At 24.3% G+C, this 14,452-nt stretch overlaps 5 protein-coding genes across 5 annotated transcripts; 1 reads left to right on the forward strand and 4 right to left on the reverse strand.

Annotated features, from left to right (window-relative positions):
- Positions 1–424: 424 nt before the first annotated feature.
- Positions 425–1,955, reverse strand: Phum_PHUM075720 (ptpla domain protein, putative; the record flags this gene model as incomplete). Its single annotated transcript, XM_002423585.1, has 5 exons — positions 425–504; positions 949–1,127; positions 1,211–1,440; positions 1,574–1,700; positions 1,870–1,955. The coding sequence occupies 5 exons, from the start codon at positions 1,953–1,955 to the stop codon at positions 425–427; spliced, it is 702 nt and encodes a 233-aa protein (XP_002423630.1).
- Positions 1,956–1,957: 2 nt separating this feature from the next.
- Phum_PHUM075730 (Esterase D, putative) lies at positions 1,958–4,070 on the reverse strand (the record flags this gene model as incomplete). The annotated part of the gene is made up of 8 exons (XM_002423586.1): positions 1,958–2,019; positions 2,065–2,149; positions 2,492–2,507; positions 2,677–2,855; positions 2,924–3,143; positions 3,448–3,637; positions 3,713–3,900; positions 4,000–4,070. The coding sequence occupies 8 exons, from the start codon at positions 4,068–4,070 to the stop codon at positions 1,958–1,960; spliced, it is 1,011 nt and encodes a 336-aa protein (XP_002423631.1).
- A 1,763-nt stretch (positions 4,071–5,833) lies between these two features.
- On the forward strand, positions 5,834–6,476 carry Phum_PHUM075740 (COMM domain-containing protein, putative; the record flags this gene model as incomplete). The annotated part of the gene is made up of 3 exons (XM_002423587.1): positions 5,834–5,903; positions 6,130–6,212; positions 6,273–6,476. The coding sequence occupies 3 exons, from the start codon at positions 5,834–5,836 to the stop codon at positions 6,474–6,476; spliced, it is 357 nt and encodes a 118-aa protein (XP_002423632.1).
- A 259-nt stretch (positions 6,477–6,735) lies between these two features.
- On the reverse strand, positions 6,736–7,629 carry Phum_PHUM075750 (membrin, putative; the record flags this gene model as incomplete). Its single annotated transcript, XM_002423588.1, has 3 exons — positions 6,736–6,984; positions 7,156–7,414; positions 7,493–7,629. 3 exons carry the CDS (start codon positions 7,627–7,629, stop codon positions 6,736–6,738), a joined length of 645 nt encoding a protein of 214 aa, XP_002423633.1.
- Positions 7,630–8,701: 1,072 nt separating this feature from the next.
- Positions 8,702–13,774, reverse strand: Phum_PHUM075760 (ECT2 protein, putative; the record flags this gene model as incomplete). Its single annotated transcript, XM_002423589.1, has 13 exons — positions 8,702–8,882; positions 9,310–9,568; positions 9,671–9,947; positions 10,024–10,184; positions 10,268–10,475; positions 10,572–10,760; positions 10,840–10,952; positions 11,034–11,271; positions 11,345–11,479; positions 12,198–12,341; positions 12,496–12,675; positions 13,032–13,173; positions 13,575–13,774. The coding sequence occupies 13 exons, from the start codon at positions 13,772–13,774 to the stop codon at positions 8,702–8,704; spliced, it is 2,427 nt and encodes an 808-aa protein (XP_002423634.1).
- Positions 13,775–14,452: the final 678 nt, after the last annotated feature.

Below are 14,452 nucleotides of genomic sequence, written 5' to 3' on the forward strand. Positions count from 1 at the left end.
ATCGTATTATAGTAAAACATTTTATTACGTTGTCTCCCCCCCTTCCCCCATCCTCTCCCCCCATAATATAATAATTTTTTAACATTAAATGTTTTAGTGGTAGTGTTAGAATAAAATTATTTAAAAAAATTAAAAGGCTTTGAGATTTTAAACTATATATACTCTTGCAATTGAAATAATTTGAGGTCATTAAACTCATTTTGGAAAATGCTGACAATGTTTATTTAAAAAAAAAAAATAAAAACTATTTAATATTTAATGAAAAAATTAATAATTAGTAAAACAGTAAAATCTTAAGGCTGAAAAAAAAATTTATTTTGTTCCAAAATCAAATTTTTAATTATATAATTAAAAAAATACTTTACAGTTTTAAGGAAATCCTTTTAAAATTGATTTTAACAATTTTTTAAGTAAACAAAAATGTTTATTTGCTTTTTTTAACTTTTTGTCCTCCGATAACTTTTCTCCTTTGTGAAAACATGTGTAAGTACATTTGAGGAAACACTGAAAAAATATAATTATAAACTAAAATACTGGTTTTAAAAAGATAGTTATAATATTTAAAATACTATTAATATTTATGAAATCATTTCAAAATTAAAATTAAATGAAAATTTTTATTTTTAAATGCATTGAGTAATTTGGTAATGTCGAATGTTTCGAGAAATTTTCACTCGCCAAAATTAAATCAAAATCCAAAAATATAATTTTACTTAAATTAAACAAGAAAATTAAAAATAAATAACTTTCTATTTAAGAAATATCCAACTATTGTTTTGCAAGAAAAATTTTAAATATAATAACTATATTATTAAATTGATTTAAATCAAATCACCAAAAAAAAGAAAACTGGTTTGGGTCTTAAATAACGCAATCATAAATTACAAGATTCTTTAGATATATCCTGCTTTGAATCGTAGAAAGGTCTAATTCATTACTGGTACTTACACGGAATGTACAAAAGCATAATAGAAATCAATAGATAATTGTAACTGAATGTAAAATTCCAATAGTTAGGTAGCTCGGCTGTAAATATTTTATGTTCAGAAACATAAGCTTGAGCCCAATAAAAGCAAAGAAGTTCACCAGTAACTCCAAGAGGATATAATATAATAAAAAATGTATATCTAAAATAAATAAATACTTAAAATTGAATATTTTAACTTTGGAGTTATTAAAAGTTCATAAAATTATTCATAGAAATAATTACCTAGACCATACTAAAATGTATGGGATTTTGCCAATTAAATTAAGGGTGTAAAACAAATAACGTATTATTTCAGTAACTGCCCATGCTATTAAACATAAAGGTAGTCCAGGGCTTTGAGGTCCTGTCGGAGTTGCTAAGAGAACTCCATTAACTACCATTAACCTAGAGAGAACTTGAAAAGTGGTGATTAAAACATTTGATGGAACTATTCCGATAGCTGCATGTATAATCTATGGAAAAAAATTTTTTTTTCTTAAGTAAATTGATATTATTATTTTTTTTAACAAACAAAAACTATAAATATCATGCTCTTAAATTATCTAAAACATTAATTTTTTAATTTGTAAGTTGAAAAAGTCTCACCTCCAAGGCAGCAGCATTTTGAAAAATGCATACAACTAATTTTACATTAGACCATAAATCTTTAGAAGGTAAATTTTTTTTATCACTTAAATAATAACCGACTATGTTGTAAAGCAAATAACTCCAGCTAAAAAAATATTTGATGGAAATTAAAAATTTTTTAAAAAAGAAACCTCTTTCACACAAGTATAATTTTTTAAAAACAAATTAAAATTAATATTAATTCATTAAATTTGATTTTGAAATTAAAATATTTTCAAGGCACCAATTTAAAAAAAAAAAAAAGTAAAACTTACCCCAACGTTTGTAAAATATTATACAATAATAAATAAAATTTTGTGATAAAATTTTGTTCCTTTTTAGAATTTTTTACACCACTCATTTTTAAGCGAACATTAGACTTTGTTTAAGTATTTCAAAAGTGCATATCATTCCACATTTATATTCTTAAAAAAACCTATGAATTGTTAATTAATTAAATGTAAACTTACTGTTATCCTCTAACGTTCGAAATACGACGTGTAATATTGAATGACAGCGCGCCATGCGGCGAAAAGTGTAACTAACTTGTATGGACTTTAAAATTTTTAATAAATTCCAAATTTTTGTATTATCATTCAATTAATACGTAATAAGAGGAGTGGGGGGGGAAAAATCACATTTTGAAATGTACAAATTAATATTTTTTAATAATTTTTTTTTTTGGTTAAAAATTACAAATGAATAATTTTTGTCTGTAAAAAACGACTTTATAGTGATTCCCGACTTATTTCAACTTTATAAAACTTTTTTATAACCCCCTTCGTTGAATTATTAATAAATATAAGCGATCAGATAAAATTGAAGTAAATAAAAAAAAATGTATCCCCAAACAAAATTCTCATTAAATAATTCTGTGGAAAAAATTTTAATTTTAACTGCAAACTTAATCATTCTAAAAAATTGTATAATATAAATTATTAATTTCATGAAATCCTACAGTGGAAATTTTAAATACAAAAATAAAGGATTCAAATTAAGAAAAAAATAATAATTAAGCAAATTGAAAATTTCATATTATTATTATTATTAATTTTTTTTTTCATAAACTATTTTATGAATACAATATTTTAGCATGATGTGCAATGTGTTCTGCTATAAATGATGTCACAAAAAAGTAACTATGGTCATATTTTTCCCTAAGTTTATATATCAATTTGATTTTTTCACAATTTTTTTGATATGAAGAAATTAAATTATCAGGGAGTAATTCTTGTTTATGCAAATATTCATCTTCTTTACCCTAATTAGAAAAAAAAAATTTATTAAAGTATAAATTTAAATAAAAGACAACTGTTAAAACAAACAAACCTGTTCCACAAAAAGTTCTATGCAGGGCCCATTGTAATTTTTTATTAATTCAGTAGAATCCCATTCTGACCAAGTTGAAGTGTCTTTTCCTAAATATCCAGTAAATGCTTTCTTACCCCAATTTCCCAAGATGGGGTTACAAATGGGTGCAAAAGCAGAAACACAACAATATTTACCAGGGTTTTTAAGAGCACAGATGAGAGCACCATGACCTCCCATGCTAAATTACAAATTTTAACACTTATTATTTTTTGATAATATTAATTAACATCAAATTAAATAGATTTTCAAAATAAAAAAATTTTTTTAAATTAATTTATCCCTGAACTAAACAAAAAAAATAATTACTTTCAAATTCATCGATTATGAAAATTCAAGAAATAATTAAAACACTTGTAAAATATGATTCGATAAAAGTAAAAATTATTTCGAAAATAATTGTACTATGATACTTTTCGTCTGCTTTTATTAACTTTATACTCCAGTTTTAAATTAAATTTATGCATAAATAAAAATAATATTACCTATGCCCCATTATACTCTGTTTATTGGGTATGATTGGAAAATTATCGGCAATTAATTTTGGCAGCTCTTTTGTTACATAAGAATACATTCTGTAATGTTTTTTCCATGGTTCCTGAGTAGCATCTACATAAAAACCAGCTCCGCTACCAAAATCGAAACTATCATCCTCTCCAGGAATATTGACATCTCCTAAATTTAATTGAAATTCATTAATAAACTAATCAAAATTTAAAAAAAATGAAATGTGAAAGATATCAAACTTACTAGGGCTAGTATCTGGTCCCACAATCATTACCCCATGCTTTGAAGCATATTGCTGAGCACCACCTTTTTCAATAAAATTTCTTTCTGTGCATGTTAGTCCAGAGAGCCAATAAATAACTGGTACTTTTTCTTTTGCAGCTGCAGGCGGCAGGAACACAGAAAATTTCATAACACATTTTAATTCATTACTAAAAAAAAAGTTTTATAATGCACTTTAAATTTAACATTTAAAAAAGATAAATTTCACCAAAAAGCTCAAATCATCAAGTAATCTTTTTTTTTTTTACCTTTCATGAGAAAAAACTTTTTGATATCCATCAAAACAGCAACTGCTTGACAATTCTTTCAAATTTGCCATATTTTCAAATTTTCTTAAATTAACAATGGTAAACCTTTTAACAAATGACTTGAAAATTGTTTTTAACAAAATTTTTTCTATATAAAATAAAACTAGTTTGAACTGACTATAAATCTAGATAACACTTTAGGCAGGATTAAAACATTAACCAAGCCTTCTAGATCACAGTAGAATTTTTTTAATGAACTACAAAGTAACAAGATAAAGAATGAAATTAACTGTTATTATGTATCTCCAATATTATTATTTTTATTTTAATTTTTTAATTAATAAAGAATTCATGAAAAATGCATTTACACAATTTTTCTAAAAAATTTCTTTTTATCCACTTTAGAAAAATTTCATCAGAAATTAAAAAAAGTAAAATTTTTTTTTGAATCTTTATTTATATTGCACTATAAAATTTGAAAAACAATAAATAAGAGCCAATTATTAATTTTTCAATTGAATTTTTTTCTTGCCAAAAATTATCATGACCTTTTCATCTTCTTTTTAGGCAATAAGAAATAGAAATGTGATAATATAATTAACCCAAAAATTATTTAGTAAATTTGATTATCAAACAATTACAAAAATATTTTCAAACCAATGCCGAGTCTAAATTTTCAGTTTTCATTACTGCACCAAAATAAACTTTCATAATACATGTCTTGACATGCAAAAAAACGTTAGTTTTCAAAACTTCAAAAAAATTATAAAAATTTCAATATACAATATTTCTAAAATCTCAGTTTTATTTTTATTTTTTAATAAGAAAATACCTGCATGTGTAAAAAATACTTTATTACACTTAAAAATATATAATTAATAATTTTTCAATTTTATTTATTTATTTATTTTTTCTTTAGTGACTTTTTAATTTAGAGCATTTAATAGTGAATTATTAAAACCTCAAACATATTTAGAAAAAGTAAAATTTCTAAAAATGTTTTAAAGTAGTGAGATGTTTATACTTAATTATGTCAGGCTTGATTTAACGAATTTTTTTCTCGATAAAAAAAAAATTAATAAAAAGGTATATTATTTTTAGGTGAATTATGGGGAAAATGCATTTTTACGTGACATCAAATACATTGTCGTCTTCCAATAAAAAACATTTAAAAAAATTATTTATCAAAAATTAAATAATAATTTTCACTAAAAATACACAAATAAAATCAGTATTAAGTATTAATGGGAACTAAAGATTGAGAGGAATTATTAGAATTTGATTTTTGCTTCTATTCAATTTTTAACGTATTATATATGTTAAATTCTAATACGAAATGATAGCAAATGAAAACAAAACTTTAAATTTTAATTAACCACAGACAAATACGAATGAGTTAATTTAAACTGTTGTTGTATTATACTAAAAAATGTCGCATTTTTTTTATATTAACACACCTAATAACAATATTAAAAAAAATATATAAATACAAATGTTTTCAACTTTTAGTGAGTTTTATTAAATTCAAAATTATAAAAAGGTTAGAGCTCTTTTTAAGAAATTAATCAAAACAACGACAAAAATTATCGTGTCATTAGACTTTATGTCAGAGTTTAAATTTGAGAAATTTTATTTTTTAAATTTAAAATCTTTGATTATAAAAATGTAATTCTATTAGTAGCAAGTATTTAAAAAGTTCTAATAAAAAGTGAAACTATTAAACTATAAATCTTTTAATTTTTTTTCTCGAACGTTTTTTATTTTCTACATAATATGATGATAAAATAAAACACCTACAATATCACTTTTGTGTTTGATAAATTTATTTAAAAAAATGACAGATCTAATTATTTCAGACTGTCATAAAAACGATTTAAAGTTTCTTCAAGGGAAATCTCAAAATAGTAAGTAACAACGTAATTACTTCTTATTATTATATGAGTTTTTAAAAAAATTTTTTTTCAAGAAAATGTTTTAGTTTTTTCAGATTTTTGTAAGTTAACTTCTAATTTTATCGAGAAAGGGCATAACTTAAAACTTTACAATGCTGTTTCCCGTAAGTTTAAAAAATTTAAATTAAAAGATGCTTTTACGATTTACTTCATTTGTTTTCTTTTTTTTTATTGTAAGGTAACCTTCAAATTGATGTTAAGCAAGTTCAATCTATAGTTGAGGGTTTAGCTCATTTATTTGTAGAAGCTGGAAAATTCAAGGTAATCATTAATACTATTCTTTAAAAATTTTTATGTGTGTAATTATTAAATTCATTTCAGCTCACCAAAACTGCATTCGAAGAAGTTATTTTAAATTTGGGTTTACCTGACAATGTAATAGAAATTATTTATAATGAATATTTGTTACAAACTAAAGTAATAGACTTTGGATTGTCTACAATAGAAATTCAGCATTTACAATATAAAAACATTGATTGGAGGTTTGATATACAAGTAAGTATAGTGATGAATAAATTAATGTAAATATTTTATTGTCAGCATTGTTAATGTTAATATTAATTTTCAGATGTCATCAAAAGCTAACATTCATCAATGTAAGCCTAAAATACTTTTAAAATTTGAATTTGAAAAATCAAGGAAACCTATTAATATTTGTTTAAAATCTAATATTTCAAAAATTATTCAAATAAGCCGTTTAATCAATATCGCATTGCAAGACTCGAAAACAAATCATTCAAAAAAAATTGCAAGAGCTATTTTGTAATTTAATTATTAAATATATCTATACTTTCAAATAAAAAATAACAAAGAATATCACAAGCATAGTTATGAACATTCCTCCAAACAAAATATATTTGTCTTCCTTTACTCTGTTTTCTATTAGTCTCATAGTAGTATTAGATAATCCGAGTGTATTGGCAAAATTCATGAGTTTTTTTTGAGCTCCTTTTAAAGTAATACGCTGCTCCTTAAGATTTGAAAGAATTCCTTTACTAGTTGATAATAGATCATCTAAATTTTTGTTAGCTCTCTGTAAAGAAAAATTTCAAAAATGATAATTACTTCATAAGAAAGATGCATGATAACATTAAATTATAATATGCAAGAAACAAAAAAAACTGTAACTTACACTGCAATTATTATTTTATTTAAACAAAATGTTAGACTTATGTCGAAAAAAAGAAATTTTATTAAAACTTACATTAAGGGCATTTTGATGATGCAATGAATGATCAATAAAAATTGCTGTTTCCTCTTCTCTTAAACTTGTAAACTTTCTCTGAAGTAGTTGTTCTCTTTCCAATATTTCTGATTCTTTTTTTTTCTTTTTTATCTGAAGCATATGCAAAGCAGACTGTAAATGTTTATTTTCATGTTTTAACTGATCTATCCTACTTTTGTTAGCTTGTGTTCTACCAGCTGGATCTTTATAAGCAAGAATATCCAATTTCTCACAGTTACTAGGGAAAAAAAATTAATAATGCTAAAAAAATTTTAATGAAAGCAAGGATTAAAAAATATTAAAGAAAATACATTACCGTGTGATGGTTTCTATCCTGTTTTGAATATCTCTTTCTAAAATGGCAACTTCTTGATCAGTACATTTTTCAAGTTTAATAAAAATATGTTGAGTTTCTTTCAGCAATTCATTTGTTTGATGATATAATGCATTCATATTGTGTTACATTACCTATAATTTTTCACAAAATGTAAAAAAAAAAAAAAAAAAAAATTTAACTTAAGGAATTACATTAACAGTAATTATTAATAAATATTTTCAATTTGAGTAAATTTTAAACTGTTGTTAAAAGATATTATAAAGAAATAAGACACAGATACATACATAAAAAAAGAGCATGAAGCAAAGGCGTGACACAACACAATTACATATTGTTAAATGTAATTTTTTCAAAATTTTCGAAAATATACATTACATCGTGGCAACTTTACTAATTCTTGAAGTTCCATTGACAAAATTTATAAAAACATTTAATACAAAACTCAAAAAGTAACTAATTATTTTTATGTTATTCAAATTTGATGATCATTATATTATAAAGTTTTTTTTTTTTTCTTTCTTTCTTTTTCTTTATCAAGAGCTATAAAGTTAGAAAAGATTTAAAATTAATCTGACATTTTTGTAACACGTAAATTATTATAAGACTAATGACACGACAATATTTGTTATTGTCTATGGTAAATTTTACTTTTTAAATTCATTGTAACGATGTTTGAACAATTTCAAATTTAATAAAACTGACTTAAAACTAATCTTTTTTGTACATATATATTTAAGTTGAATTTTATTTTCGTGCACTTCAATTAGCTACGCCAATAAAAAACAATTCGACTTTAATTCGTGTCAATAATTTTTATTTGTATACATGAACTTTTTCTTTTTTTAAACGTCTTAATTTCTCTTTCATTATGCTATTGTAAAATCCAAATGTTATGGACCTTTAAACTTTTTTCAAAATAATTAAAATTAAAAATTGTCATTTTATAAAAAAAAAAAAAAAAATATTCAAAAAAATTATTTAGTAGATAAAATATTTATTTCTGTACACAAAATTATAATAAATATTTAAAAATATAATTAAGCAAAGGGACAGAAAACTTAATTAAATAGTGGTAAAAAGACTTAATAAATTTATTTTATACTAGTCATGTATACCACATTTGATAATATTTTAAATGAATCAGATATAGATTACGGAAGTCATCCGGTTTTTTAGACCAAATAATTTTTATTGTGAAATCGCTTGAGCTGTTGATACAAGTGGTTGTTCTAAAAATGATGTTGCATTAGGCGTCAATGTCATTTGTGATGCAAATGGACGAAGTGTCGATACTACTCTAGTTAACTTACTAGGAGTTTTACTCATGCTCAATGCCCTGCTGACTTTGACTCCCGTTTTGGAAGCAAATCTAAATTATTAAATGATATAATAAAATCAATCAATAATAAAATGAATTTAAAAACTGATACAAAACTTTTCATAATAAAGAATGATAAACAATAAAAATAATAAAGAGAAGCAAAATTCATCAAATTATTTTGTTAGTGCAGTTAATTTTTATAACTAACCTGATGTATTGTTAGCGCATTTGTTAAGAAAAAAAATTTGCAGTGCAATTGACTTCTTTTACATTAAAATAAAAATAAATAAAAACACAAGAAGAGAGATCTTTTAGTTATTTCGGTCTTGTAGATAAACGAAAAGAAAGTTTTCTCCTCGACCGAGAAGTTAATCTGAAAACAATAGGTCTCAAGCCATTTAGCCAAGGTTGGAGAAATATTAAAAGTGAAAAGCGAGTAATAATAAAAAGAAAAAAAAAAAAAAAAATTACATACCGGAGAGCTTTGCTGAAAGAATGAGTCGATTTGCAAATGGTAGAGGCATTGTTGGCCGTCTCTAAATTAACATCTCCAGGTTCCATGACGTCATAAAAATCTTCAGGATCTGTTGTGCAAACCGTATGAGCCATTTGTTTACACATTTCTTTGAGAAAAAAGTTTTTATCTAATTTTTCATCTGTGATTATGAATGAGCACAAATTTTCTTTCAAAGATTCAGAATTTCGACATAATAAAGCAAAAATTCTCTGGTATTCTGAAAAAAAAAAAAAAATTCAAATGAAGTAGATTTTTAAGTTTATATTCTAAACTAGGTATATATATATTAACAAAAATATTCGTAGGATATAAAACTAACCTTCTGTTTCTCTAATATCTATAACTTTTCTCAAATTTGACAAAGGCATCAATCTTATGTGTTTGTATTGCTTACGAAACTTATTAATTTTTTGCAAACTGCTCGGTTTCGTGCTTCGAAAAGTATTAAAAGTTCTTACTCTCTTTTTACACACTTCCAAAGTATCAGTAAAAAGCAACAATACTAAATTATCTCCTTTTTTCGAAGACAAAATTTCTGTGAGCTCAACGCACTCACATTTGGCTATCAAACTTCGATGAGATGATATTAAATGAGCCTGAAATGATGTTAATCAATTGTTTTTATCACGCTTTCTAATTAAACATTAATTTTAATTTGTAATTTTATCTTACAGGACAATTATCAATGTCGTTAAACAAATCGAACATAGCCAGCTGAGCTTCCGTTTTCCTTTTGTCTTCGTTTATGTGCGTCATGGCTTGTTTAATACCAGCTAATGCTTGTTCTAAGGCTTGCTGATCAGGATTTTGCTTATCAGTCTGCTTTATTAGATCTTAAACATTTTTGATTACAAAAAATAATAAGTTTAATGTTTTTTAAAGTGCACGTATAGTAAAATCACAACGATTAACTTACCATTGAGTAACAAACTAATGCTAGGTAGTCTTTGAACTGGTCGTATAAGTAGTTCCTTTAAAGATTGCCGCCCACATTCTGGTTTTGCTTGTCTAATTTTTAAAAACGCATGAAACCTGGGTTTCATTAAATCACACTGTTCAAGCATTTCTTTACTTTTTTCAAAATAATTTATAAAGGGAGGATATGCCTTTTCCAATTCAGGAGCCTGAAATAAGTAAAAGTAAATTTTTACAATAACATCGTGAAGCTCATAAAGAACTTCTAATACTATAATATATGGTAAAGCTCAAAAGAAACTTACATATCTTAAAATGACATTTCCGACACTGAAATCTTCTTTCCAATTTTGTACTCCCCATTTTAATTCTTCTAACATATTTAAATGAATTTCGTAAATTGGAGGAAGATTACCAAAGATTATTTTTAATTCGGTTGCATTTAAAATCACATTCTCTCCATCTAACATTTCCTCCAAAGGGATTTTGAATAACTGAAACAAAGAAAAACATTAATAGCAAATAACAAATTTGATTATTAACAAACAAAAAAAAACATAAAAATTTCCTTACGGATATGATAGTGTTAAGTATATTAACGTAATTCGATTCCGTGTGAACTAACTCCAGGAAAACTTGATGTCTACCACTTATAGTTCTTTCAGCGTCTCTAGAAGTCTTGATGTCTGAAAAAAAAAATAAAAATAAAAATAAGTAAAAATTTAAATTACATGAAGAAGAAAAGTTATAAATGAAATTGAACATACCATCGTATAAATTATTGTCGGGAGTTTCGGAGCAATCCAAATAACTTCCGGAAACGCTCAATAATCCAGCATCACTTATTGAAGATCTCCTTTTGTGAGTTAACGGAGATTCAAAATGATTTATTGGAGGTTTCTGTTGTAATCTTTTCCTTTTTCTAGTTCTAGATGAAACGTTACCCGACAAAGGTGTGCTTTGAAATCTTTTTCCGTCAGGTGTACCAATCACAGAATTCACAAACTAAAAATCAAATGATGAATTTAAAAAAATTTTTAAATATGTTTACCTTGTTTTAATTATTAAAATATCTTACATCTTCAAATAAATATTCTTTTTCGTCAGCACACAGTTCATTTTGAACAGATGCCCAAAACCATTCCGCTTTAACAACAAAAGCTTTCGGAGGTGCATTGTCCGGAAAATTACCAATGTTAGCATCATCGACAACCTGAAGGTAAAAAAAGAAAAAAAAAAAAAAAAACGATTAAAAAATATCTAAATAAAAATAATGATGTAGAATTTCAAAAAGTTACCGATGGGGGGCCGTTTAAATCAACTTTTTCTTTATTTTCAAATTTTTTTGAATTAAAATTAAACATTTCCTCATCGGATTCTAAAAAGTCATCGTAAAAATTAGAACTGAATTCGGGTTGGGCTGAAAAACCCCAAATTTTCCGGTAATCAATGAAATGAAAACTACAGTTTTTTAAACATGGAAACTTTTGATTTTCCGATTTGAATAAATTAAAATGACATTGTTTCTTTTGATTTTTCTTTTCTAATGGCACAAAATCTAAGCTTGATTCATAAAAAAAATTTTTAGAGTTTATCGGAAAGGAATTATTATCTGATAGTTTTTGGGCACCCATAAAATTTTCTTTAAAATTAGCTACATTCAAAGTTCCATTTTGCATTAAATTATATCTTTTTTCCCCACTTACAACCTGCAATTGGAAATAAAAACTAAACGAGTTAAGTTTATTATAAATACATTTCTAATTTTTCCCATTTCTATTTATAAATTTAAAATTATAAAAAATTTTTCCATGTTTGCAGCTAATAAAAATACATAAAATTTTAAAGATCAAATTATAAATAAAAGCACAAACATTAACAAATTTTTTGAGACAATAATATTAAATATAAATTATATAAAATTAACTTACCAAATGTGTACACTGAGGATCATCCAGAGATGATGGTACACCTTTATTTTCCACAAGAACTTGAATCATATGCTCAGTTTCTTCAGAGTTAAATCCTAAAAAACATACTTTAGCTCCACCAAATTTTAATTTATGTTCTGCTACCTAAAAAAAATACATTATTATGTGATAAATTTTTTGATTATTCATCATCTTTTAATATGTTTTTTGTTAAATAATTTTTTTTTAAATATAATAAGAACAATTAAATATAATTTTAAATTCTTACTATGTTTGAGCTTTTGCAAGAATATCATACAACATGTCTATTTTCCCAAGCTGAAGTAATCCATGATTCAGACATTACAGGAATATTAAATGTGCTTGCATACTGATATTTATCTCCACTTGGATAGTTTGCTACAAGATGGGTAATTTTATATTCCATTTCTTTCCTTATGCTACCACCCATCAAATGTATCAAACTTGCAAGATGACACTAATGAAATTATAAAGAAATAATACTTTTTTATATAGTGACTTTAAATTAATAAAAATTAGACAACTCATTTAATATTTAATTAATAAAGTTTTTAATCGAAATATTAATAATGACTCTAATGAAATAAAAGCCAAATTATTTAAAAGTCAAATCCCGAATCAGCTTATTTAGATTTGAGGTAATGTTTCGAATATCTCAATGAAGGCCAAACATTTTAATAATTTTTTTGGGAGCTCAATAAAATATATTTGATTATGTTAATTTTTTCATTATTTTTAAAATTAAAATCCATTATTTCAACAAATAATTTTTTAATTTACTGTAAATTGTCAAAAGTCAAATAAAATACTTACTAAATCTGTTCTTTTTCTGAATCCTGTAAAACAAATAATTAATCCCTTCATGGATAAACAATAAACAGGCCTTGATTTATCTGTAGAAGGAAGTGGATCTCCATTATTAACCAGTTCTTTTAATGCTGTAGGACCCAATATTCTATAAATAATTCATAAAGTGCTTTTAAAAACATTATAAAATTTATAAATCAAACCAGTTTGACAAAACTGGAAAAATAAAAAATTATAATTAATAATATAATATTATATACATATTAAAAATATAATATATATATATATATATTATAAGTAAATGTAATAAATCGAATACAAATATTATATTAATACAATTTTATAGTTTATAACATTACTTCTGCAATGAGTTAAAAACGAAAAAAAAATGTCATTTTTTAAAAAAACATTCATAGTAAACAATAAATATAGTAGTGAAAAATATGAACTTAAAATGAACTTGGGTATGTATTAATATAAAAAAAGATATATTGTTACCAAAAACCTCTGATTTAATTGAATTTAATTTTGAAACAAATTACAACTTACCTGCATTTCATTTTGCACAAATAATCAAAGCAAGGACCTGAAAACTCGTCTATAATAAAGTAAGTCGTAAAAGATTCACCATCACTAACACATTCTTCTCCAGTTTCTGAAAATATTATTGGGACATTGAAAGATTGAGCAGCATGAAATACACTTGAGTCCTGCCCAAGTGATCCAACAATGCATATTCTTTTACTCATTGTTGTGCCTAATAAAGAAAAATCCAATTATAATAAAATAATATTTAGGGTCAAAATTATGTTAGGCTTCGGTAGGTAAATAACTTAAGCATCTTAGAAAAATTGGAACAAACAATGGAATTATTTTTATAAATGCAAAAGTTTATTAATAAATTGCTTTAAGAGAATGTAAAAATAAAAATAAAATAGTTACGCACAATTTATTTCACTTAAATCCTCTTCATCCATTCTTGTTCTCACACAACATTATCTGTAAAAATAAAAATTCGTTACCAGGGTTGCAAATTTACTAAACACAATGTTCTTGTGCCACGACTAGAGTACTCTTCCGTATAAATGTAACCGTTTTTAATGCAACCATTTTTTTTTTTTTACAATGATGCTTATGATTTCTAACGTATAAAAAAGTGGACCACTATTTAAAAAATTATATTCTATATTGATCAAATATTATCAATATTTTGAATGCGTATTTTTTTTTAAAACGATCCTTATAAAATATTGAACTTTTTTTTCCAAAAAAATTTTTACAGCTTAAAAAATTTATTTGAAAAAATAAACTAAATATTAGAAAGATAAAAGCATATTTTAAAGTTTTTTTTTTTTAATAAAAAAATACAAAAAATATAAAACACTAAAAACTATGTAATTATTATTTGTTATTTTATATGCTTTGGT

Source organism: Pediculus humanus, genomic scaffold (genome assembly GCF_000006295.1).
Source record: "Pediculus humanus corporis 1103172107426 genomic scaffold, whole genome shotgun sequence".
Taxonomy (NCBI): Eukaryota; Metazoa; Arthropoda; class Insecta; order Psocodea; family Pediculidae; genus Pediculus; species Pediculus humanus.